Genomic DNA, 27,240 nt, shown 5'->3' on the forward strand with positions numbered 1-27,240 from the left:
CCACAAGAACTTGTTTGCATTTGACTTGAAGATCACCATATTGTACTTGTGTTGTAGTCAGCTGGAAAGCAGGCCAATGAAACAGTTTCACAGGCCGAGCAGTTATAAGAAAGAAGCTTTGATCATGAAATTTGCATTTAGATTTAGGCACAGATTAAGAGAAGTGGGAAATTGTTGATAGTAGTTGTAGCTAGGTGAGTGTTTTTTTATGAATGGGTGACGGTGGGTGGGGGGGATAGATTGAAACTCGGGCAAGCACTTGCCATGGGAATAATGATAGAGCAAAGACAGGCTCGCAATGTTTCTTCTGTGAAAAAGAGGTTGCAGGCTGGAGAAAAGGGCACCACCTACTAGGTTTCAAAGTCGTTTTTGAACTGTCAGGGCAGGATAGAGTACTCTGAGAAGATATGGCAAACGTTCTTTATTCTAGGATGTATTTAGTTTTTATACAGGTAAAGAATTGCGTCAGGAATGAGATACCTTCTGGAGTGGTAGAATGATGCAACCATATTAATGGTGATCTTAGCAACAGCCTTCCATTTGAGGTCAAGAGTGAAAGTTAGACAACGAAGCTTGTCAAAGTAGGGGGCTTCTTTATCACAAGAGAAATTCATATTAATTGAGGCCAGTGTTTGTGGGGAAAAGATAAAAGTTTGGTTCTGCGTTAAAATTAACCATCTTTTGCCCCACTGCACCACATGCTCATGGTCAGAGTAAAGGGATTCAGAGAGATCTTGACTATTGTTGGCCTTTGTAGTGTTGCCATAAATTGTAGTGTCGTTTGTATATGTCGACAAATGAACTTAGAATGTTATTTTGGAGATCATTAATGAAGATGAGGAACAGTTGGGCCCAAGATTGATATTTGGGGCACGCGAGCATTGACACTTTTCGCTTCAGACTTTTGCTCATTGATGACTACTTGTATAAACTTATCAGAGAAAAAAAGATTCAATGGTTGAGTAGACATTTCCAGATATTTGATTGCTGGAAATCTTGTGAATATATATATATATATATATATATATATATATATATATATAGTAATAAGTAAGTAGTAATTATATTTATATATATATATATATATATATATATATATATATATATATATATATATATAGTAATAAGTAAGTAGTAATTATATTTATATATATATATGTATATATATATATATAAATTACTACTTATTACTATATATATATTATAATTAATGGTTTCATATCATGTTAAATTCTATACTAGTCTACTTATTTGAATTGTCATACTCTCCAATGTTCTTCTCCTCACTATAATTTTTACTTTGTCCCATGAAGGTAGATAGTTTCCCTTTTCCCTCCATATATTGTTAGCCACACCCGATTTTTCAATCTCTACATATTACAGCTTTTTGATGTTCTTCTAACCTTTTAATGGATGACGTTTTATACATGCAGTTCTTAGTTATGATTTTTTTTTTGTTAGGAGATTTGACTCGCACGAGGTGTATTCGGAGAGTCAAATCATTCTTGATGTCATATGAATCATATATTCTTTGAATTTTTTCCAACAAGTCCTTCGTGTATGGTATACAAACTATGGTGAGTTTTTGGGTTGTGTCCTTTAGCGTCTGTTCCAGGTTTCTTGGAGTTGATATCATGCTTTCTGGATAATTGTTTTGGTGGAGGGTTTCTCTTAAACTGTCCCTTTCTTCTTGGTATGTATTGCTGTTACTACGTGTTGTAGGTAATTCTTTTCTTTACATTATATGATGGTGACAGAGTTGAAATTTTTACGCACATTCACCCCTAACAAGGCATATCACCACTTGGACGTAAGGGGCCACTATTTGGAATCATGCCTAGGAAAGATTAACAAGATGTTGGTTTACATTACATTCAAACTTCAGCATATAAGTACAGCTAGCGAATCGGGTAGCAGGAAGGGAATTCCAAAGTCTAGCTGTTTGAGAGAAGAAACTATTAGAGTATAAAGCTTTCTGGTATTTAGGGATCGCAATAGTGAAGGAGTATGATTTTGTTGCTAAGCAGGTTTGTCAGGGATATGTATGTTGAGAGGGCACAAGTGCAACGAATTTATCAGAGCATATTCCATTAAAATACCTGTAAAACAGGTACAGAGATGCAACATCGATGGGACAGGGGTTGGAGCTTAGTTGACAAAGTGGAACCTATTAGATTGAATATTTTTTGGGATCCAATCCAAGATGGAAAGACTAGTGGTAGATACACCAGTCCAGATGTGGCACTAATACACTATGCATGGGCGAATGGTGGCCTTGTAGAGGTACAGGATACTCTCAGGTGTAAGTAATCTTCTAGCATGATAGAGGGAACCTGCCTTCTTTGCAACAGCCTTCACAATGTCCTCAATGTATTTGTTCCAGCTTATATTGCCCGTGATCTTAGACCAAGGAGTTTAAAGGAAGAATTTTCAGGTAAAGTGTTATTTATCATGAATATCGGTGGTTGGAAAGGTTTCTTGTAATTTTTAAAGGAGACCAGCTTAGTCTTACTAGCATTAAATGTTACCAGTCATTTACGAACACCTTCCACTACAGTCTGGATGTCATTTTCTAATGATTTTACCATTGTCTTAGATTTGTATACATCCGTTCTTCCTTCGTATGTGTTATAGCGCATTGTATCATCAGCAAATATATCCATCTCGAACACAATATTATCAGGAAGGTCATTACTGGATATCAGGAATAATAGTGGTCCAAGGATCGACCCCCGAGGCACTCCCACATTAATGTTATTCTGTTTGAATGTACATCCATCCATGACAACTTAGTTGATCCTATTGTCTAAAAAGGATCTAATTATATTTAGTATACAACATTGCCTAAATCCATACTGATTTGCCAAAAAGATTATTAGCTTTTGCAAGGTGGTGGACTAGTGCTTGATTAATAAAGGTCTCAAAGATTTTGGCGAAGAGGGTACTATTCAATGAAAGTGGGCTTTCATACAGATGACATAAACCCTTGACCAGTGTGAGTTATCAACACATCTATGAATAATTTCTGTTCTTGAATTGTATAGATGGACGAATAGAGTTCACATGGTCCAGTAATGTTTGAACCTCTTCCTGGTTGAGCCAGGGTATGAATGTGTCATCCACATTTAGTGTTGTTGACCTAGTGCAAAATCACAATAGGAATTATTATAAGATGGAAATGAAGATGACAATGCTAAAATATATCGGAAATTTTCACATCCATTATATTTATGGCTGTACATCTGCTTAGCATCATTTTTCTGTATTATTATTCGCTACTTTGTATGATGAGAAAAAAGAAATTAGAATCAGTTCTTTTGTTATTATGGAAATCAATACAACTAATATTAATATTCAACCTCACAGGAGTAAACACCTGCTATTTCCTTCTGAGATCTAATATATCTGTAGATATATATATATATATATATATATATATATATATATATATATATATATATATATAAAAATCAGTTTTTTTCTTTTTTTTTTTATTGGATTAATTTTGAAGACGCCCCCCCCTTCTTTGTCCTTGAGTTTATTTATTAAAAGAGATAGATAGATTTATTTATTAAAAGAAATAGATTTATTTATTGAAAGAAATAGATTTACATACAAATGTAAGAATTAGTATTGGGACAATTAAGCAGAATCAGAAAAATCGGAACTTTTTGGGGTATCGGAATTTTAGTACCAATTTTCTGATGCCAAAAACGATTCTTTCAATTGCCTTTTTTGTATTTGTTTAAAACTTAATTTTCCATTACTGATACTCATGATAAGATAATTATTTGTGTATTTTGAACTACCAGTAAAATAGCTTTCCCTACACACGAGTGTATTTTTACGTTTTCGAAAAATATATGCATATATATATATTTATATATATATATATATATAGTAAGCCGAACCTCCCTCAAAAGAATTTAAATATTGTAAACGACCAAGTTCTCTCCAATTCTCTCTCCTCTGATCTTGAGCACGTAGTACAATGTGGTAAGGAGTGGCTGGTTACTTTTAATGCATCTAAAACCAAGCTTCTCTCTTTACATCATCAACATTCTGATCCACATCTGGCATCAATTGAAATGAATGGCTCTCATCTTCAGGAGGCCTCAAGTTTTGACAAGCTTCTTGGCTTGACCATTACTCCTGATCTTAAATGGAACACGCACATCAAATCTGTTGCCAAGGCCGCTGGAAAAATGGTGGGATCTTTCTATCGATCCGGTAGATATCTCACTGCTGATGCTATTCTCTATCTATATAAGAGCCAAGTACGTCCAAAGATGGAATACTGTTGCCACATCTGGGCAGGAGCTGCTAGAAAGGACTTGTTCTGCCTTGATAGAGTTCAAAATAGACTTTGTAGCCTTGTAGGAGATGTCCTTTTCTCTTCCTTGCAACCTCTATCTCACAGAAGAGATGTTGCGTGTTTGTCTCTGATGTATCGTTATTTTCATGGAAAGTGTTCGACTGAGCTTCAATCTATGGTCCCCCCTCGCCAAACTTTCACAAGAAACACTCGTCTAGCTGTAAACACTATCAATAATTCCCCCCACTCTTTATCTGTGCCTAAACCTAAACGTAGATTCCATGAACAAAGCTTCTTTCTTAGAACTGCACGCCTGTGGAATTGTCTTCCGTTTTCCTGCTTTCCGGCTGACTACAATATGGTTGTCTTTAAGTCTAACGTAAATAAGTTCTTGATGAGCCGTTCCATATAAGTTATCAAATTTACCAAATTTTCATTACTAATGATTACTATATTGTCCAATTTCTACTGTACACTCTTTAACCCTTATCCTTGAGTGGCCTCTTGGCCTTGATAATGTGGTGATGCCCATGTAAAAAAAAAAAAATATATTTTAAAACAATTGGAATTGGTAATTGTATCGGAATTGAATATTTTCAACAAAATTGATAATTCTATTGGAATCGTCCCATCACTAGTAACAAAGATTTGTGGGAAACGAATACAGTAAAATCGTTAAAAAGTTACATCTCTGTCTCTACGATTATAAAAATGGAACTTTGTGTGTGAATTCGTTCTTTATAAACTCCACAATGGCTGGGCCGATTTTTATGAAATTTCACAGAAATGTACTTTATATGCTTGGCAGTGTTCTTAGATAGGTTTTGTAGTAAAATGTCTTCGATAAGTATCGATAATTTATAATAAAAAAAATCTGATGAAAGAAGGAACAGGCAATTTTGACCAAAGTCAACACCTTATACAGCCTAACATCACAAGTGCATTTGAGAAGTTTCATTACCACACAAGCAGAAAGGCCCAGCACATAAAATCAACAGTAGATTCTTTGATATGACAGGCATGTGTTCGAAATGAATGTTTTTGTTTAAAACATAATTGAACCATGATACTTGACTTTTGCATGTTAAACTTTAATTCTAGTCATTATATATAAAAGTAATTTTATAAAATCAACAGTAGATTCTCTACAGTGCAATGTAGACTACAATATGTTTTGGACTACATCACTGCAAAGAGACATGTGAAGCTTTCGCCCAATGCACTTTGATGGGTCCCCTGACTAGAGGAGGCAATCAATCAAGTTGATTGAAAAATGGGCTATTTCATCGGTTTTAATGACAATAAAACTGGAAGAGGATGAAACGTTCATTGATCATCATTTAATCCCGAGCAATGTTGGGTCTCCCTGCTAGTATTTATATAAAATTAAAAGAATAGCCGTCTTTTGGCTGGTAAACATTCCCAGAACAATTTTTATGCTTCTTTTATGAAGATTAAAATAATCAAACTTATGTCTAGAATAATTTAAGGCTTGAATTGAAAGTTTTAAGAAATTCAAGTTCAAATTCTTTTTTGTCAAACTCTGGGGCATAATGGATAAAAAACTGATAAATTCAGTTGTAAAAGTTACACTCTTCTGGAGGCCGAAGGTTCAATCATCAATGTGGGCAACACTCAAAATACAACTGCAAATTACTTAGGACTTTTACCCAATCATAGCTAACAAAACGAGAGCATACTACCCTCATAGATTAAATAAAGGGTTTCATTAGAAATTCTGTGCAAATTCTAGAGTTCAACAGATTTTGACAAAATATACCTGAAAAGGTTAGAAGGTTGGAGGTTACATCGATTGAAACGTGAAAATAATTCTCAAAATGGGAACAGTAATCCGAGTAAATAAATGCGATTGATTAATCCTTATCTAAACAATCCAGAAACATTGATGTTATTGTCTTTTTTGTTCCCTTTGCAAAACTCCATGTTCTTCAAAGTAACAAAAACAATTTTCTATTACAAAATAATTATAAATTTATTATGAAACTTAGCTGTGTAAATTGTTTGACAAAATCTCTAATCCTTTCACCCCACCCCCATCAGAAGTAGCATAAAAAATATTGGACAACCAACTCTGAAGGTTTTTTTTATTATTATTATATATTATTAAAAACATCACTAGCGACCTATTACTGGGAACTCAAAGGAAGCGGATGCTTGCCAGTAGTCTAGTGGAAAATGAAAATGACAGACCAGAAATTTAGACAACCTAGATAATGTCTAGATAAGAAATTTGAAATTCAAAACTTTAAAGGCCCTCAAAACCTATTAAACTGTAAAAGCGAAATAGCAAACAACTGTATGCATGGAATAAACTTTACTTAGAATAACAAAGAAAAATAAATAAAGCAACACATAAAATAATGATTAAATAAAAAATTTAAATAATTTCATGCCTAAAATAATAAGTGGTGTAAGCATCGATGAATAAAAACAAGGTCAATTTGACACCTTCACAAAACAGATTATACGAAGGAGGAAGTAAAAGTTAGCCAAACCTGTGGACAGGAATAACAGTAATTGTTTGATTGGTTAGCTAAACGTGTGTGTGTGTGTGTATATAACACTCAGTAACCTGAATCTCATGCATTTTAGCCTGACGATTTCCTACAGGGATGAAACGTAAAACATTCTGTGTAGCTTAATTGCCATAAATTTAATTTCATAACTTACTATCTCTGTGTACTGTTGAATTAAATGCTGAAAATCGATACATAGAATATATCTTTATAACCTTTTATGTGGATTCATAAAGTGATATTTATAAGCAAACTCTTACCATAGTGTAGCATCTGTTCTGTCCTTAGAGAATTTTTTTTTTTTAGGTCATGCTTACCAGAAACAAGGCATACTACTACTCGGACGTAGAGGAGATAAGCAACATGTCTGTTTAAATTACACTTAAGCTTCTGTATGTCAGTACAGTCAGAGAAGCAGGTAATAGGGAGGGAATTCCAAAGTCTAGCAGTCCGAGGGAAGAACCTGTCAGAAGGTTTTTGTTTTTTTTTGGCACCAAGAAGGTTGGAATTTTGTTGCTAAAAGGGTTTATTGGGATACATATGTCAATGGGGTACTAGTGTGATGCGTTCATAAGAACATATTCCATTAGAGTACAATGTTGCATTGGAACAGAGCTTAGTTGACAGTGTGGGACCTATTAGATTGGAAATTGTTCTTTGGATCCTGTCTAAATAGTATTACAAGTTGTTTTCTTTTTAGATAATTGCTGTTCATCAACTTGCATGAAAAGAGCTATGTAAAAGATGCTTAAAACCGTTTGAATTATGCAAATACCATCAGTAGTTCAAAAGTTATGAGAATTTTAAGTGCCAAAATTTATGCTTTTCTGTGGACATTTTTTTTTTTTTTTTTTTTTTTTTTTTAAGAAAAAGTGGACTAAATTACGGACCTCAACATTTCAAGAAATTCGGTAATTTCGCCGCCATTTATTTATTTTTCAAGCTATTCTCATGAAACTTGGCACTCTTATGTAAAATTGTGTGCTCTTTCTGATTATGCAGTCAAATCTTATGTATCTCTTTACTATAAGACATGAATTCTAAATTCAGATGCACAAATTGCAATTTTTTTTTAAACTGGCACATGGTATCATACAGTGGGTGTCTATCCATGAACAAAACTAAGTATTATAGTGGTATTTAAATATAGCTTTATTGAGAGTAGGTATTTTCCTGCCTCCTCACCAAAGGAGAGCTTAATCTGGAGTGTAGCCATTGGATGCCTAAAAAGTATTCATGGCCGTTATTTACCACTCCCCTCAAAGAAAAAAAAAAATTGAGTAGATATGAATTTTATCTCAGAAATAAATCGAAAATTTTTCATATAGATTTTGGATTTCTGTAAAAGATGGAAATTCCCATAGTCGACCAGAACTTATGCATTTTGGGACCAATCGAATTTTCAGTTTTGTAAATCCTCTCTATTTGGTCCAAATTATACCCCTATTTTTGGAGATGCATCCATAAATCGTACTCTACATGAATCTTTAAAGGTGTCTAAATTTCGTTTGCTATCATCAACATGAGAAGGGGTGATTTCAGATCCTCAAGTGCGGTTTCAGTCCTCATAGCAAAATTTGAGAGGGAGTTGTTTGTTGGATCTAAGCTGGAGTTGGAGGCCAAGCAGTTCAGTGTTCTTGTATGCTATGTATGCAACATCTTATTTGTTGAATAGTGGAGGAATTACTGATTTTCCTCTATTTACTACACTATTATAAATTTTTCAAAAGTCACAAATTCCTATCTTCTGCGACTCTACATGTTTTCTTATTTCAGTATACCTTCTTTTGACTGTGGTTATTTCACTCTTACTATGATTTCTATCATCTATATATTTTTGCCTATTTGTATTTGACTTATGAGCGATGACAACATTATTTTCATTGTTTTGACTCTCGAGTGTGTATCCGTTTATATCTTATATGCTTTTATATAGAATGATGTGGTTCTCGGTTGATTGTGTCGGATATATACTCAAGAGTCAAAACAATGAAAAGAATACGCAGTTGTCATAGCCTACTTATGACGTACGAACCTGCAGAATTCATGCTGCCTTTGTGCAATGGAAACTGTACAATTTGAAGTGAACTATGATGGATAGCTGTAATACTTTCATGTGGGAACCTGTGCTTTAGTGCAAATTTTGCACCATTTGGTTGTCTCATTGGCACACTGTTAAGTAGGAATAGAAAAGATATTGCTCCATGGGGTATGTCTGGCGTATTCTCTGATAGCTTCTCAATCAGCCATTTTGTAGTACCTTATCATTTTAAGCAATAGCTCCTACCCTTGGGGTTGGAATTTAGAAATAGGTTTAGAAGTGAAGCTGGCTGATTTTCACGACTTTGGAGGCGTGTCAGAAACTATGAGTACAGCGTTCAGCTGCATCTGTGTGAGGAGCCACGATAATTACTTTGGTTTTACATTAAAGTCACCAAACACATGTATTTGGGCGTGAGTATCTAAGGAGACTGCTGCATCTATACTGTTAAAGACCTGATCAATCAGGGTACGATCTTGATTCGACGGAAAACGGTAGCAAAAATATGACTAATGAAATGTTGAAAGGCACGATAAGCACGTGAAAACCTGATCATCTGATTCAAGATTTTGCAATAGTCAAGTCAAGGGAAGAGCCATATGAGTATAGACTCTAAGTTGGTGCATATATTTGATATTTGTTAGAATACTTATGGCAGAAAGGAAAGTATCCTGTAATGTTAAAGCAGTTAGAAGGAATTGAGGAGTGTAGGTTAGTTTCAGTTAATGCTAAAATATCCTGGGTGTTTGCGAAAAGTAAAGTTTCTACGTCATCTAGGTTTCTTCTACGCTCATGGATAATTGTGAATATGAGCCTCAAAGAAGGATTTTGTTTATGTGGTTGTCTGGTTTGATCATAATTTTTGTTTGGGATGTCATTTTATTTCATTTTTGTTTGGGATATCATTACATATCATTTCACGTTGGGTGTGGAGTGTTGGGCAAAGTGAGTCAGTTTTGATGCCAAATATGCATACACAATTAGCAGAGTTTTGTCTAGAAAGTTGTGACCTCAAGGAAACCCACCAGAGATAACTTCAGGGTCTCTTCCGATGCACTACATGGCACTGCAACTATCCCGATATTATACAATTGATGATGGAACAACCGTTTTAAGAACTACCAGAAACCAAACTGTCAAACCTGTACCCTCAAACTCTGAGTGGTCCAAGCTAGTCAAGCAAACAGAAGTGGCATACAATCACCTCCAATTTGCTCAGTTTGTGAGAGAAACAAATAGGAAATAAGAATGGGGGAGACGGCATTCATTGTCCTCATGAGGAAACAAGGCTAAGCACAAGGTGTTTCTGGTGAGTCCCTTATATTGTATCCCTGCACCTGGCTATCCTTCTGGACTGAGGTAATTTTTATTTTTGTCCCATATAGAATGCTCCTTTTGGGAGGGTTGAATAGCTGCCACAAAAAAAAAATCAACCTTGTGTCTAACTTTGCCTTCATGGGGGACAAGTGTATAAGAACTCCAATTTCCACAAAATTTGCTGACTTGCAACTTTCCAATTATCTATTATTATATCATATTATTATACATCCAACTTGTATTTTTTTATTGATGCTTTGTGAATTATATGTGCAGCATTTTTAAATGTTTTTATTTATTTATTTTTTAACTATTGTTTTTAAATTTTTTTAAAACAATTTTTTCATCCTTTTTTTTTTAAACTATTGTTTTTAAATTTTTTAAAAACAATTTTTTTCATCTTTTTTTTTTAACTATTGTTTTTAAATTTTTTTAAAACAATTTTTTTCATCCTTTTTTTTAACTATTGTTTTTAAATTTTTTTAAAACAATTTTTTTCATCCTTTTTTTTAACTATTGTTTTTAAATTTTTTAAAAACAATTTTTTTCATCCTTTTTTTTTAACTATTGTTTTTAAATTTTTTTAAAACAATTTTTTTCATCCTTTTTTTTTTTAACTATTGTTTTTAAATTTTTTAAAAACAATTTTTTTCATCCTTGTTTTTTTTTTGCAGGTGACTTTCGATCCAGAACTTTTCTTCAATGTTCTATTGCCTGTTATTATATTCAATGCTGGATACAGTATGAAAAGGGTGAGTTTCTTTTCATTTAACTGCTCTATACAGGTGCAAAGAGTAAATTGGATCGTTTCAATTGTTAAAAACCCAGGTGATCTACAAACGCATGTGAGATGCTGATCTGAGTAGAAAATTTTTTAAAAAAATGCATTCGAAGTCAACTTTATGTCACCCTAACACAGACGTAATAAGGAGTGAAAATAGTGAAATGATAATCCATAAAATAATCTACATAAGAACAGAGGCGAATGTAGTATTTAGGTAGTAGGAATATGACTTGTTATTGAAAAGTCAGTTATTCTGTTATATGCATTCAAAAGGTGTATAATTAAATTTATGTAGAATGCATGTATGTGTAAGTATGAGTGTATAAAAACATATATATTAATAGAATATTATTTTAAGTGGGATGCAAAGTCGGAGTATAAAACTTATATATATATATATATATATATATATATATATATAATTGTTCAGTAGTGACAAAAAAAAAGGATAGTATTTCAGATATGGTTTGATATTCTTAAATAAATATCCTTAAATTAAAAAGGTGAAAAGGAAAATGTTCTTGAAGTTTGCCATTTATTTGAAATTTAGAAAACCCTGAATGTTTTGCTCAACCAGGAATTTAGCTTGACATCTTGCTTCCTTGGTACTAGAATCCCAACTAAATTCAAATCGGTTTTTCTCTCTTCTCTCGAGTAACATGGCACTGCAACTATCCTGATATCTGATTTGATGTTTTGCTCCACTTTTCAAACTTTGAATAGTAGTAGCAAAACAGCAGTACCTTCTTTTGAGTAACAGTGAATGGTGGGGCTTTTAAGTCTCCTGTGTTCCTTTTTTTTTTTTTTTTTTTAAATTTTCATCCCAAACAAGGCACATTACCACTTTGATGTAGGGGGGGGGGGCTACTCTCAAGGACCTAAGCTACAGGGGTACTATGTAGGGAGTTGGGCAGCAAGATGTCGGTTCACGTTACACTTGTATACACACTCATATCTTTTTTTAATATTTGGTCAGGGTTTTTTTTTGTTTTGTTTTTTTACACAGGCATTACCACATTATCAAGGCCAAGAGGCCACTCGAGGATAAGGGTTAAAGCGTGTACAGTAGAAATTGGACAATATAGTAATCAATTCGGTAAATTTGTTACCTTATATGGAACGGCTCATCAAGAACTTGTTTACGTTAGACTTGAAGACAACCATATTGTAGTCAGCCGGAAAGCAGGAAAATGGAAGAATATTCCACAGGCGTGCAGTTCTAAGAAAGAAGCTTTGTTCATGGAATCTACGTTTAGGTTTAGGCACAGATAAAGAGTGGGGGTAATTATTGATAGTGTTTTCAGCTAAACGAGTGTTTCTTGTGAAAGTTTGGTGAGGGGAGACCATAGACTGAAGCTCAGTCGAACACTTTCCATGAAAATAATGATACATCAGAGACAAACTCGCAACATCTCTTCTGTGAGATAGAGGTTGCAGGGAAGAGAAAAAGACATCTCCTACGAGGCTACAAACTCTATTTTGAACTCTATCAAGGCAGGACAAGTCTTTTCTAGCAGCTCCTGCCCATATGTGGCAACATGTACCTGGCTCTTATATAGATAGAGAATTGCATCAGCAGTGAGATATCTACTGGATTGATAAAAAGATCCCACCATTTTTCCAGCGGCCTTGGCAACAGATTTGATGTACGTGTTCCATTTAAAATCAGGAGTAACGGTCAAGCCCAGAATCAAAAACTTGAGGCCTCCTGAAGACGAGAGCCATTCATTTCAATTGATGCCAGATGTGGATCAGAGTGTTGATGATGTAAAGAGAGAAGCTTGGTTTTAGATGCATTAAAAATAACTAACCACTTCTTTCCCCATTGTACTACGTGCTCAAGATCAGAGGAGAGAGAATCGGAGAGAACTTGGTTGTTTACTGTCTTAAATGTGCTACCATAAATGGTAGTGTCATCAGCATAAATGTCTACAAATGATGTAAGGATGTGATTTGGGAGATCATTAATGTAGATCAGGAAAAGAGTTGGGCCCAAGATGGACCCCTGAGGGACTCCAGCATTAATATAGTGAGCTTCTGATTTTTGCCCCTCCCTGTTAGAATATCCTCATGTCAGGATCTTTACCCTCACAAACGCCTATACAGAGAGACCGAAGACACCTGAGGGTGGTGTCTAGTAGGCATTCAAGAGGAGAATGTTCACATTCAAGATGAGAAGTGTAGTTCGAAGAATCCAAATAATACAATCAATCAAATGAACAGTTTTGTATCGGTTATTACCCTTTATGAAGATTAAAATCAAATTATAATGCTATTAAATCTTATGTCTAGAATCCTTCTTTGAATTGTAATCAAAATCCAGTATATGATTTTTATTCTAGAAAATGTTGAAAATAAAAGTTGATTTTTTTTTTTTCTGTAAATATGTGAACTAGAAATATTTGATATAATTTGAAAGTTGTATTTTAGAGGTGGGGTAGGAGATTAAGAATCTAAATTAGTGTCATTTGATTTATTTGCTATGAATTTCATTTTGAGAAGTCAGAAAATCATATAAACCAATGAACTTATAAAAAGCGTTGAAAATCCAGCGATGTTACTTTTGTTGAATATTTAGCAAGATAAAAATTGATCCTCAATTATCTCGTGATGAGAATTTTTAATTAGGCTTTAATCTCTCATGGAAGCATTTTATGGTCACATATGTCTTGTTTTCAAAATATCGAATTAGTTTGTTATTTTCAGGTCAAGAACTGTGACAAAGTTTTTTTAATTAGTTTTGTCCTCATTTGTAATTAAAAAAAAAAAAAAAAAAACACCAAAAAACGTGTGAACTTTATTGGCAATTTTCAGTGATGGTTTAAGTGGGTCAAGTGTGTTCAAAGAATAAAGTCCCAAAAGGAATTATCTGGATATAGATAATATTTTTATGACATCTACGTATATAAATCTTACCTATCTGTTTAAATGTATGTTTGTATGTCTGCCTAAAACTTTCAACAAAGGCGACGGATTTTCACAAGATCAGTATTGTTTTGAAGCTCGACCCTTCAGACGACAATTATCGAAAAATTGGCTAAAAACATTAATTCCTTCACCCATAACTGGGTACTTTTGTACAAGGAGGCATCGCTTTTTTCGATCATATTTTCAAAAGTCATCCCATCTTTTCGATTGACTAGCCTTCGCCACTTTCGGTTTGGCGATGGATGCAACGGCAAAGACGTCACATTTGTTTTTTCTTTTTTTACATTCTTTTCCTCCTTTATGGTACAGGTTCGAGCCTGCCTGCCTGCCTACTACTACTTTTTTTTTGCTCAACACACCCCTCAAAACAACCGGGCAATGCCAGACACCCAGGCTAGTCTTCTATATATATAAAAGCGAAAATGTGTATGTATGTATGTTTGTGTGTCAACTAAAAACTTTTGACAGACAGAACAAAAATGCACACACTTGAAGCTCCATCCTTTGCCCGAAAAATATTGAATAATTGACCAAAAACATTAATTTTTTTCACCCTGAAATCAACAATTTTGTACGGGGGAGGGGTGGTCAACAAAAACCGTCCTCTCATGATGAAATCAGTTCTACGCATGCGTCAGATGATATCATGACCTGATTTAGTTTAAATAGTTGAAGAACTGCCTAAATTTCATATACGTCGTGTTAGCTCAGTTTTTCGATTTTTTAAATTTAAATATTGAACCAGTGTTATTTAAGCCATTTTTCACGTAACGTTCATTTTTCTGTTTGTTTTTTTTTTACTTCGCTTATTCTTAGGTTTTCATTAACACCCCCGACCGACCACACACACCCAGAAACACCCGGGTACTCACCGATTTTTTAAATTTTAATATCGAAACAGGCTTATTTAAGCCATTTTTCACGTTTTTTTTGGAGGGGGGTAGTTTTAACGTTCTTTTTTCTGTTTTCTTTTTTGTTTTTTCGATTTTTACATTTAATATCGTTTGTTTGCCTTACATTAGTTTTTTTTTTTTAGTTTTTTTTTTTGTTTTTTTTTTTTCGATGTTTTGATTACCCCCCCCCTCTCCCGGGTACCCCCCGCTTAAGTTTTAACGTTCGTTTTTATGTTTTCTTTTTTTACTTCCGCTTATTCTTAGGTTTTCATTAATAACCACACACGCCTCCAAACACTCGGGCAACGCCAGGTATCCCCCCCCCCACTTTAGTTTTAACGTTTGTTTTTCTGTTTTCTTTTTTACTTCACTTATTCTTTTTTTTTTGGTTTTTATTTTTCAGAAGTTTTAACGTTCGTTTTTCTGTTTTCTTTTTCGTTTTTTTTTACTTCGCTTATTCTTAGGTTTTCATTAACACCCCCACCCCCCGTCCGACCACACACACCTCAAAACACTCGGGCAACGCCGGGTACTCCCCCCCCCCCACTAGTCTATTATATAAAAGGCAAAATAGGTGTGAGCGTTTGTGTGTATGTCCACAAAAGGTTTTTTGCATCAGGCTCCTCGCGTCGGTTAGATTCCACAAGAAGTTTTCGCATGCTTCCAAAATCGTAATATCTCGCATTCACAAACGGACATCTTTTCTTTCCTTTTTTTTTTTTTTTTTTGATCAAGTTAAACAAAATTCACACCGTGCCGTCGTCTCCAGCGTTTGTTTGGCTTTTTCGTATAAATAAAGCGAAACTATTCGAACGCAAACGCCTGGCTTACAGGCCGGCTAGTATCTGTTCTGTAATTGGTCCTTGGTCAATGTAGGGAAACTCTTCATACTGAGACCATTACTATTTATCTGGATACTGCCAGAGTGCTCCCGTTTTGGGGTAGCTGGTCCCCCCCCCCTCTACACACACATTAAAAACAACCTTGTGTCTCATTTGCTTTCATGGAAGGTTTAAAAGCAACGCTATTTCTGCAAGTTATGTTTTGTTTTTGATTAACTACGTTTAATTTGAACGCTTTGGACTTCCGGTCATGTCATGGAGTAGTGGTAAGATGTCAGATGTTCTTTCACTTTCTTTTTCTACCTTACCGTCGTGAGTTCAAGCCTACCTGCCTACTATCACTTTTTTTTTTTTTTCCTCGACACACACCTCCAAACACCGAGGCTAGTCTACATATAAAATCTTATATGTAACTGAACAAGATTTCATAAATTGCTCAATTGGATGGAATGATAAATTTGTACACTACAACATTACAGCTTTATTTAAAAACTTTTGAAAAAATCAATTCAGGTAACTTAATTATGTAGTAGAGCTGACATCTATTTAATGTAGCCACCTTCAACCTCAATCACCACTTCTATACGGGTCTGAAACTGGGAGCATACCTTTTCGACAAGTGCCGGCGGGAACTTGATGAATGGCAGCAATCAGGCCGGCTTTGGTGAAGAGGTCATGTTGGTGATGTTCTGAACGTATTACCAAACAAAGTAGTCCAACGGGTTCAGGGTCTGCTAGTTGTCACCTGATTGTACCAGGGGATCACCACACTCTTCAGCACATCCAGGTACACTTTGGTGTTGACTTTGAAGATGTGAGGTGGCATGATGTGGCCCTCACTTGAAACTATACAAAAGACTATAATCGTGGCCAGAAACTTTGTTTTCATTACCCTGGACACGTCCGTATTATTTGTGGCAATCCAACGATGCATTTTGAAGGTGTTGGCAATGGTCTTTTTGCCATAACTTGGATTGGTAGAGAGCATGAGTTGTACAACGGCGCATCTCCGATCTCGCTTGGTGAACATTGTGTCATTTTCATGACATACATGATGGAAGACTCTGAAACAAAAAATGAAAACTGGATCTCATCAAACAGAAATGGAATCATGTTGTCTTTTCTAAGGCAACAATTTTATCATTCCACCCTGAATGTTCTCAATGTAAGAATTCTCTTGACTCTAAACAAAATGCTAAAGTGTCATGTTTGCTTAATAATTCTGATACAAACATAGAAATTTGATATTAAAACATGTTATGATGTTTCTCAAAAAGCCATGACCGTTTGCTGTCATAATTATGTACTATATGTCGTTGAATATTTATAACCAACGTTGACCGTGAGGTTGCATTTAAAATTCTGGTAAGATATAAATAACTCTTGCAACTTGGTGCGTATGAGTAGGTAAAAGTGGCTATTAGATTCTGACATGTCAACAGCTGGCATAATGGATCGGGTTGGGGGGATATACATTCGGATATATGATCTGAAAAGGAGTCCTGGGGTTAGCTTACTTGTTTATTGGTCAATGGCAAAAGCAATTTTGCTCTCGCTGTTATAAGGCATCACATCTAGAAACTCATATTTATTTTCTATTATAAAGGCACGAATAAGATGTTGCCCTGAATAACATTGTCAGTTATTAATATTATTTGAGTTCTTCAGACTACTGTCCTCACAACACTTCGGCCAGTGTCGAACTTAAGAATCTTTCTGATGAATCTCCATGGAATTTTGAACAGAATCCTTTATTTAATCTGTTCAGGGCTCTGTTTGTTATTTGCCAAAACTGGTGGGAACCAAGCCGCTGCTCAGCTACTTTAAACTTAAGAATCTCTTGCATTCTTTATTAATTTTTTTTTTTATAATGGTTGTTGTCAGTCCTGAAGGTGGCTTTGATTTCACAACATCTATTAATTTGGAAACAATGGAAATAGTTATTTCTGTGAGCAATTGCAGCGGCACATTCTGGGGTGAACCCTGGCTGGTGTTAGGTTTTTGCTGGAGGATATGAAGCGGTCTATACTGACAATTAACCATTCAGTCAGGTCAAGTACTATAGAGGATATGTTCTTTTTAAATATGGATTGTAGAGGTATATCTGATATAAAAGTTCAGAAGTTATCCCAATCAACCATAGTGTCGATATGCAGTACGATAGAGAGGTATATTTGAGAACTTGTTACATTTTGATTTTATCTTAAGCGAGACAGCTGAGTGATCGGGAGATCCCAATGGAGACAGAATGGAGCAAAATTCTGGGCAAGTTGTAAGAAAAGGATGAAGGAGAGTTACATATTGTCTGTCGGAGTTGGGTATACGGGTGGGTTCGTCATAAGCAATCGAGAAAACCATGACAGTACCTCTCCTTAATCCGTCTTGTTTGAGTGAATTAGCCATTCAACATTGTGAACATTGAAGTCTCCACAGATGTGAATGTTAGCTGAGGGATTGGTAGACAGAATGTGGTCAATTTTCTCAGAGATAATCTCAATGATAGTAACACCGCTGTTATGGGGACGATAGAGGGCATATATGAATGCAGAACTGTGAGCAAGTGCTGCTCTAAAGCACATATAAGGCAAATTAGGATCTTCTCTGGAGATATCCCTACCACATGGAAAACCATCTCTAATGTAGGCACATATTCCATGCCTATGATGATTTTGAGGGTCAGATTTTGATGTCAAGTTTGTGTATCCTTTAATCACAAACAGTCGGTCCAATACCAGTTTTGCACAGGAACAATAAGTCAGGTTTAGTTTCCTTTAATTGGATTTCAACTTCTGGAAAGTTGGAACGTAGACCCCTGATGTTAAAGGAGGAAACCTGGTGGTGTGGGTCTACGATGGGAGTTGGATTTCTGGGTTTAATCTTGTTTCGTTTCTTAATAGTTTTCATTTTTGAGGATATATATATATATATATATATATATATATAATATTCAGTAAATTTACAGTAGTTTTTTTTTTTTTTTAATATATATTGTATTTCTATTTATTTTCTGGTTTGTTTGTTTCAAAATTCATCAGCGCCTGTTACTTTGCTTGGCTTAATCCGGTGACTGCCAGTCAAGTTCAAGCCATAATTGTCAGAAAATCCCGAGGATCCTGGTAAAATTCTGTAGAAATACCAAAAAAATATATATGGGATTTTCATTGTACAGGTCATTATTGTAGTGAAATCCGACAGCTGAAAAGTTATTTAATTAAAAAAAATTACATTTTTTGTCAATTTCAACAATAAGTATTGTTATTTACCTAATTGTCATGTGACAATTAAGTCCTCCATGGTTCCATGAAAAAAATGATTTTGGTTATGTTTGTTTTGTTATAAGATTTTTTTTTTTATTACATTTTCACCCCAAACAAGGCACATTGCCACTTTGGTGTAGGGGACTACCATCAGGGGCAGCAACTACTGGGGCACTATGTTGGGATTTGGGCAGCAAGATGTCGGTTCACGTTACACTTGAACTTCTGCATGTCAGTACAGTTAGGGAAGCAGGAACCTGGAATGGAATTCCAGAGTTTAGTGGTTCTGGGGAAGAAACTACTGGAGTAGAAAGATCTTTTACATCTAGGGATCTCTACTGTGTGGGGGTGGGATTTAGCTGCCTGTCGGGTTTGTCGAGGGAGTCTACGTCGTGTGGGCACAAGTGTCTGCAGTTCGTCAGAGCATTCACCATTAAAATACTTGTAGAATAGGCAGAGGGATGCAATGTTTCGTCGATGCGACAGAGGCTGAAGATTAGATGCCAGTTCAGGGCCTATCAGATTGACGACTCTCTTTTGAACCTTATCTAGGAGCGAGAGACTAGTAGCAGATGCACCAGCCCAAATGTGACAACAATACTCCATACATGGGCAAACTAAAAGAGGGACTGGGACGATGAACACATACATACTCTAGCTAAGCTAAAAAATCAAACAATAAAGCCTAACTAACCTATACTAAACTAATCGGTCCGATACTGATGTCTTGTTAGTTCAGGACACCCAAAATCCTTTTTGACCTAAATCAAATCAGAAACGAATTCAAGGCCAGCTCCAGTCACTCTACACAGTCACGAAGCTTTCACCCACCTTTCGTTGAAATTCACAGGAGTGAGTTTCACCTTCTCCAGCTTAATTCGCATTTTCAACCGATGCTTGAACATGAGAACAAGCTGGGGAGCAGTGAAGGTCTCATCTCCATAAACCTCCTTCTGTCGTGTCGACCAAATTACGCCTCTCATAACAGCTAGCAAACACAGAAAAACATAACGTTCCTCTTTCTTCATACTCGGCGCCCAATTGCAGCACAGGGAAACCGCATCCAGTACAAAAAAACGCCCGTTTAGTATGCGAACCGTGAAGCTCTCAACTAACTCACATAACGGTCGAACGATAGCGCAGCGGAAGAAAGCATGGCTTAGGTCTTCCTCCCAATCTCCGCATCGGACACAACTAGGTGTCATTTTAAAACCCGCTATGAAAAGTTTTTTGTGAACCCAGAGGGCATCTCGGATTACCAGCCAGGTGAGCGATGCCTCGTAGTTATCGAAACAGCTCATCCCGGGCGCCCAAGGCCATATCGAGCGACGCTCCTCATTCGTGAAACCGAACTCCTCAATCTTTTTGTCTCGGACAGATCCCCTCACTAAAACCCTATATAGCGCTTTGTGAGACAACGGCCAGGTGTCAGAGAGGCTTTCATTCACCCATTGAAGGAACCTCAACGCCTGTCGACACTCGTAATAGAAATGGCATTCGTTTCGGGGCCTCCTGCGTGCCTCCCCCTCAGCCGAATGTACACTCTCCAAAGCCGGAAAGGCTTTCTTAGTGTCTTCCATCCAGAAGACACCGTTCCCTAAGTCAGGTGTACACATTCGGTCCAGGTATATCAGCCTTAGAGTGTGTCTACGTATTTTGATATTAGGCATACCCAGACCGCCTTCAGACGGATGCAGGCAACAGATCTCCCGAGCAACCATGGCTTGCTTTCCGCGCCATAAGAACGCGAAAAGAGCACGCACTAGTTCAAGTAGTGAGGACTCCGGGAGTGGAAGCACTGATAGACGGTATAGGATCAGGGGGTAGATATGAGTATTGCATACCTCCGCCCGACCCTTTAAAGTTAGATTTCTCAAAGACCACAAATGAGCTGTGGTCTTGACCGCTTTCAACACTTCCGACCAATTTTTCTCCAGCTGGAGGTCGGGGCCAAACCAGACGCCGAGTAGCTTGCAGGGCCCATCAATCCAGCCAAAGGGCCCCTGAAGGGGCGTTCCCCTCCAGGCACCAACACGTAAGCCAATAGACTTAACGTGGTTGATTATGGCCCCTGTTACCTGTGCATACTGTCTTGTTTCCATGTTGACGACTCTAATCTCGGCATTGCTCGTTACAAGCACAGTCACGTCGTCAGCATAGGCGGTATACTTTACTGGGGTAGAACCACCTGGCAAAGTAATCCCGCGAAGGACCGGATTCACCCTAAGCTGGCGCAAAAAGGGCTCAAGCGTGATGACATACAGCATGGGTGATAACAGACAACCTTGACGGATAGATCTTGTTAACCTGAAGGGCTTCGATCTCACCCCATTCACCTCCACTATAGCACCGGGGTTAGCATACAAGAGGCGAATCCATGAGCGAAACTGGGGTCCAAACCCAGCCGAGCAAAGAACAGCCCTTAGGTAACGATGGTCCACCCTATCGAATGCTTTGGACTGATCTAAATTGATCAGTGCGGCTTCTGTGTCGACTTTCTCTATGATCAAGCTTATCGCGTGCAAATTATCTTGAATCGTCCGGCCCTTAACAGAACACGTCTGTTCGGGACTTATGACACGATGTAAAACAACCTGCAGACGATTTGCTAAGATCTTGGCCAAAATCTTTAACTCTGTGTTTAACATTGTTAAAGGCCGGAAATTGCTAATCCCATCCCCTCCATTTTTATCTTTGCGAAGCAATTTAATGATCCCCCTGGTAAAGTACTGAGGTATAGACCCGTTCCTAAACCAGGAGTTGAAGAGTGTGGCCAGCAAAGAAATAAAAATGGGCGACAGGCTCAAGTACACCTCGTAAGGCAGACCATTAATCCCAGGGGTCCTGTCTAGCCCGACTTGTTTCAGAGCCTCAAGGACTTCTTCCTCTTTTATGCTACCTTTACACGTAGCTGCTTCGGTCGCTTCAAGGCGAGAAAAGTCAGCTAAATACGTGTCAAGCTGTTCAATCTCCAGATCAGGCTCCATGGTAAAAAGCTCCTGCAAATGAGCTCGAAAACCCTCCAGGATTCCATCATTTGATGTTACAGTTCGTCCGTCCGGCAATGTGACACTGGCGATGTGTCGATCAGTCGCACATCGACGCTCCTCCGCACGCATTGACGCGGCCATGTTTGTTGCCTCGTTCAGCACTCTTTTTAACCTAGCCCTAACTACTAGACCCTGGTCCTTCCTGTTATCCAGGGAGTCCAGTTCAGCCTTAATTAAAGTATAACTATCACTATCCCCCTCCTCCACCGCCCTTTTTAATCTATCATCTAGTGCCGCTTTTGCTGCTCTAGAACTAAGATTGAGTCGATGACTAAAATCAGCAGCGAAGGACCTAATTACTTGTTTAAGTTTTCCCCACCACTTATTCCCGATAATGGCTCCCGTCAATTCCCTCTGTATTGTTAGTAAAAGCTGTTCCCGGAAGCCCTTCACGTGAAACAACGACGTGTTGAACTTCCAGTAACTAGCCATCCTAGGTTTAATGCTATCTAAGTTTACCCGAACCCGGACTAACCTATGGTCCGAATAAACTATGTTATGAAAACTTGGACAGTCTAAAAGCCCTAAGTCGACTCTCCTAACTAAGAACCGATCAATGTAACTCGAAAGTTGCACCGGATCGGAGCCGCGTCTAGCTGTCCAAGTCCAAACTACATCCCCGGGCTTTTCGTTTCGAAATTTATCGACAAGATCAAACTTGTCGATAAAGTCTCGAAACGCCTTAGCATCCCGGTTCTGGTTAGTAGCCCTTGAAGTATTACCCCGCGATCTAAATCGGGATCCAGGACCGCGTTCCAGTCTCCCGCTAAAACTATCCGCCGAGACGAATTCATGAAGGGCTCGATCCCCCGTAAAAAGGAAACCCTCTCGCTATGGCTATTGGGAGCATAAACCCCAATAAATCGAAATGCCACATCCTTTACGGTAACATCCAGCACGTGCACTCTTCCCTCTGGATCAGCATAGACTGGGTCACACGAAGCATCAAGAGCGCGTCTAACTAGCCAGGAAACACCCCTCGAGTGGGAATCAAAATGTGCTGAATAGAGCTGAAAGTCCCTAAGCAGTACACACTGGGAATGAAGTGCGTTTCCTGTACACAGCATATATCCACCCCGAGGCGTTGAAGGTCGCGTGCAACTTGAAGTTTACGAGAGGCGTCCCTCAACCCTCGGACATTCAAAGTAGCTAACCTTAAAGCCATTGTGATCTATCTAGGGTTGGGTATCCTTAACAAACATGGACGGTGCCAAGACACCAACAGCTGTCCCCAATGATCCAGAGGTCATCTCATTAGTGATGGCCCCATCAGGGGACAGACCACCGATGTCTAGAGGAAATGTTAACTTAATCGCTCTATAAAGTGAAGGGTGGATTTTTATGGGGACCCGTCCAACACATAGTTTCTCCATTTTAAGTATGTCGGAGTCGCTAAAAAAGGCTGCTGGAGGAATGATATTAAAAGCAGAGTTTGCTTCCTCCAGCATAGTCCAAACTCCTTTGGCCTCTTCACGACTTCTAACCACAGTTAAAAGCCTTTTGGCATTGGGAAAATTTTCTGGGTTTGTAATGTCCAGTTTGTTTATCTGCTTCACCGCGTAGAGGTTTCGGTAGTCTTTTCTACCATGATTTTTTGATATGGCCTCTATATCAGCCGTGATCTTACACACGTCTTTGCCCTGAAAAAAAGGGGGTCTTTTCTTTTTTTGATCTTTTTCCAGGGAGGGACTTCTTTGTCTTTTCTTTTCAGAAGTAGAAGAGCGAGGTGATGGAGGAGGGGGCATGTCAATTTTAATAGGGGAAGTGGGGGGGAGTTTTTGGGTGTATTGTTTGGGGAGCAGAATGGAGACGGTTTAGGGGTCTTTTTGGATGGGGAGCCAAGGGTTGTCAACTTTGGGTCTCTTTTTGGTACGTTTGCGGGAGAGAGGGGTGGCGCTTTACAGGGTGATCTTTTCTCTTTTGGAGGAGGGGCAGGCTTTTCGGGGAAGAGAGATTCGGGGAAATCTAATATCTTTTTTTTTCTTTTTCTTTTTCTTTTTCTTTTTTCTTCTCGCTTTGCTTGCGCTTTTCATCAAGCGAGTCCTTTAGTTTTAGCAGGGCCTTAAACTTGTTGCCCCCCGGGTCTTTACTGGTCCTAATGTCTAATATCTGCTCTTTGGTCAGTTTATCCGCGTACGTTTTACGAGGCGATTTAGTAAACGGTACCAGTGTCCATTCTCTCTTTTTGGGCGATTCCATCTCGGAGTTGAATTTTTCCTCGAATTCTTCTGTTGTGATTTCTTTAATCACTTCAATTGTTTTGCTTGTATTTGGCGTTCTAGCCTCAGGTTCGAGGTGCCCAACAACCACCTCTTTAGGGTTTGTTGTGTTTGTCACATTGGTTTTTATCTTTTTCGGACAGGTGTAAGTTAAGTGACCTACTTCACTACAAATCCAGCAGGTCGGCCTCCTCCCTGTGACCACAATGGGGAGTTTTTCAGCTCCCGCTTCCAGGAAGTAGGGTATTTCGAGGAAAGCTTCTTTGTTTAATAGGATATCGAAGGACCAGACTCCGTTCTGGTCCATCTCTATACCAGTGATATCACCGAATTTCAGGAGGTAGGCAGCTAGATATTCACCTGGGACTGCCCCTGGAACTTCGAAAATGGAAACAGTCATTCTCCTCCGTCCTAGGTATTCCATTCTTAATATGTAGTCTTGTGTAATGATTTCCTTTTTGGTTAGTGCGACGCATTCTTCCTGTGTTTTAAACAGGGCGGCCCAGGTATTGTAGCCTCTGCATTTCGTTACACGATCCGCACGCATTCCTGCCATTGCCAGTAATTTGGTTACCGTTTCCTTAGTTGACCTGATCAATTTTTTGGTCTTGCGATCAATCACAAAAAGTGAAATCGTTTTCTTGGCAAATTCCTGTAGCCGTGGTGCTTCCAAAGTAACTCCTGTGTCTGTAACATATTGCAGACATTTCCTTGCTTCCGTTAAAAAGTTGTTAACGTCAATTTTAACTTTGGGTGGTTTCGCCCACCCATTCTTTTGTTCGCCACTTTTGTCCTCTTCCGACGGCACATTGCTGGCGGACGCCATGGCCGACGGGTTAGAGAGGGAAAAAAAAAAAAAAAATATGAAAAAAATAGGGTAAAAGTCCCGTTCAAAAATAACAGCAGGAAGATAACAGCAATAACAACTTTAACAAATAAAACAAATTTAACACGGCAATAACAATAATAATAACAATATGTGAAACAATCGCAGGAAAAAATAACAAACCAACGTGACGATAAAGACTCGGCTTATGCACAAGACAGACACCAGATTGAGCTGGACTGAGGGCTTGTATTTATGTACAAGCATATCCAATCAGGTGATTCAGCCAATCACAATCCAAGGAATAGACTGGCCCATGTGTGCACAATGGAATCTCCCATTGTGCCATAAATAGTTCTCCTCTTTCATGAGAAGTAACTTTAGTCTTTGTCAAGTTATCCACAACTTGAACGCTGACCGAAAGTCCACTACACAATCCAACATGGCGCTACGAACAGGATTCGAGACAGAAGATTGGGAAGACTATTTCCTCAAAGCAGGCATTGCTGCCGATTTCGCCAAGAGCTACGCTGCAACTTTTGTGAAGGAAAAACTGAGGAAAGAAAACCTTCAAGTAATGGCTCGAGCTATGCTAAGAGAATTGGGAATCACAACAATGGGAGAAGCTCTGTCTATCCTTCGACAAGCCAAGGAGCCCGCTACCCAGACCACCTATGCTAAGGCACCAGCTGCCAGGCCTCCCCAACTTCATCTCGAAATGACCCCTCAACAATTCAGAAAATTTCGGATTGACTGGGAAGTATTCACCAGAATAACGGACATGCCAACTTCTCAGGCCAATACCCAGTTATACAGTTGCGCTGATGAATCCGTTCAAAACGCAATCATAAATACGTACCCTAAGTTCTTCACCACCAACCCAGACAAGCTGCTAGAGATGACAGAAACATTGGTAACTCAAAAATCAAATCCCATGGTCCATCAGATGACATTTGCATCTATATCACAGCATGAAGATGAACCCATCCAACAATACCTTGTTCGTCTTAGGTCCACGGCCATAGACTGTAATTTCTCATGCCCCAACTGCGATCACGACCTGTCCGACATTTACATCAAGGACCAATTTATCAAAGGGATATCGAATGATACGCTTCAGACCGATCTACTGGCAAAAGCCGGGTTGCTAAAAACTCTCAACCAAAATATTTGTCATGCTGAGGCATTTGAGTCTGCACTACGGGACCAAACCGCAATGACTGATACCTCAGACATAGCTACAGTCCGGATGTCAATTTATCGCAAAAAAAGAAAAAAAAACAGTGCTGTACGGACTAGCAGAGGCAATATTCGCACTAGCTCTACTGCTACTCACAACGATAACATTGCTGATAAAGAACCCCGTCAAACCTGCATAGGTTGCGGTAGTCACCAACACGGTACTCCAAGGACAAGTGCCCGCCATTTAACATGTCCGGTATGGAATCAAATGTGTAACACTTGTGGGAGACTTAACCATTTCTCAGCAGTGTGCCGGACAAAGAAATATCGCCCGGCAGTGATAAAAAGTTTTGAAGACCAAGAAGCTCCCATGAATACACTCATGGCCCATATCACATTCGATCAAATGAGGGGCACCATTATGACTACAGAAGGTAATCTGTTAACTGAAATAAATGCATCAGTAATCCCATTCTCACCAAAACCAGATCCCAGACAATCTGTCAATATCCCTAGGAGTTGTAGTACAACGCTAAAGGTTTTTCCCGACAGTGGTGCCGCCATTTGTCTTGGGGAACCAAAGCATTTAATCAAAATGGGCCTCACAGAGATTAGTCTTGTCCAATCAAGAAAGATCATACGAACAGTTGGAGGTTTCACACTCATGTGTCAGGGTTGGCTACCAGTTGAGTTTGTGGTCAGAGGGAAAACAACTAAACAAGCCCTCTACATATGCAAGGGCATACAACGGCTTTATCTCAGCAGAGCAGCCTGCATCGATGTGGGAATATTGCACAAACATTTTCCAAACCCTTTAGCAGACGTACATGAAGAGGTAGACACCGAGTCTAAAAAGTGTGTAGATCAATTGCCAAATCGCCCCAAAAACCTCCCTTTTCCCGCAACAGAAGATAACATAGGCAAACTTAAGAGCTGGCTCCAAGAAAAGTTTGCCAAAACGACATTCAACAAAGATGGGATATTTCCAGCCATGTCCGGCCCAGCTGCCCACATTCACCTCAAAGAGGGAGCAATTTCTAAAGCCAGGC

General features: G+C 38.1%; 1 protein-coding gene across 18 annotated transcripts in view; it reads left to right on the plus strand.

Moving 5' to 3' along the window:
* The window catches only part of LOC145263054 (sodium/hydrogen exchanger 9-like), a 328,320-nt gene that overhangs the window by 155,031 nt on the left and 146,049 nt on the right, over nt 1–27,240 (plus strand). For all 18 annotated transcript variants that reach the window (XR_013864465.1, XR_013864464.1, XR_013864468.1 and 15 more), the window contains exon 3: nt 10,885–10,962. Coding sequence is in view for 13 of the 18 variants with exons in the window: in XM_080119887.1 (XP_079976013.1) it covers nt 10,885–10,962 (78 nt within the window). In the remaining 5 variants the exon portion in view is untranslated. The remainder of the gene's footprint in view (nt 1–10,884; nt 10,963–27,240) is intronic.

This window comes from Euprymna scolopes, chromosome 38, assembly GCF_053919585.1.
Source record: "Euprymna scolopes isolate OS-2025 chromosome 38, ASM5391958v1, whole genome shotgun sequence".
Classification (NCBI taxonomy): domain Eukaryota; kingdom Metazoa; phylum Mollusca; class Cephalopoda; order Sepiida; family Sepiolidae; genus Euprymna; species Euprymna scolopes.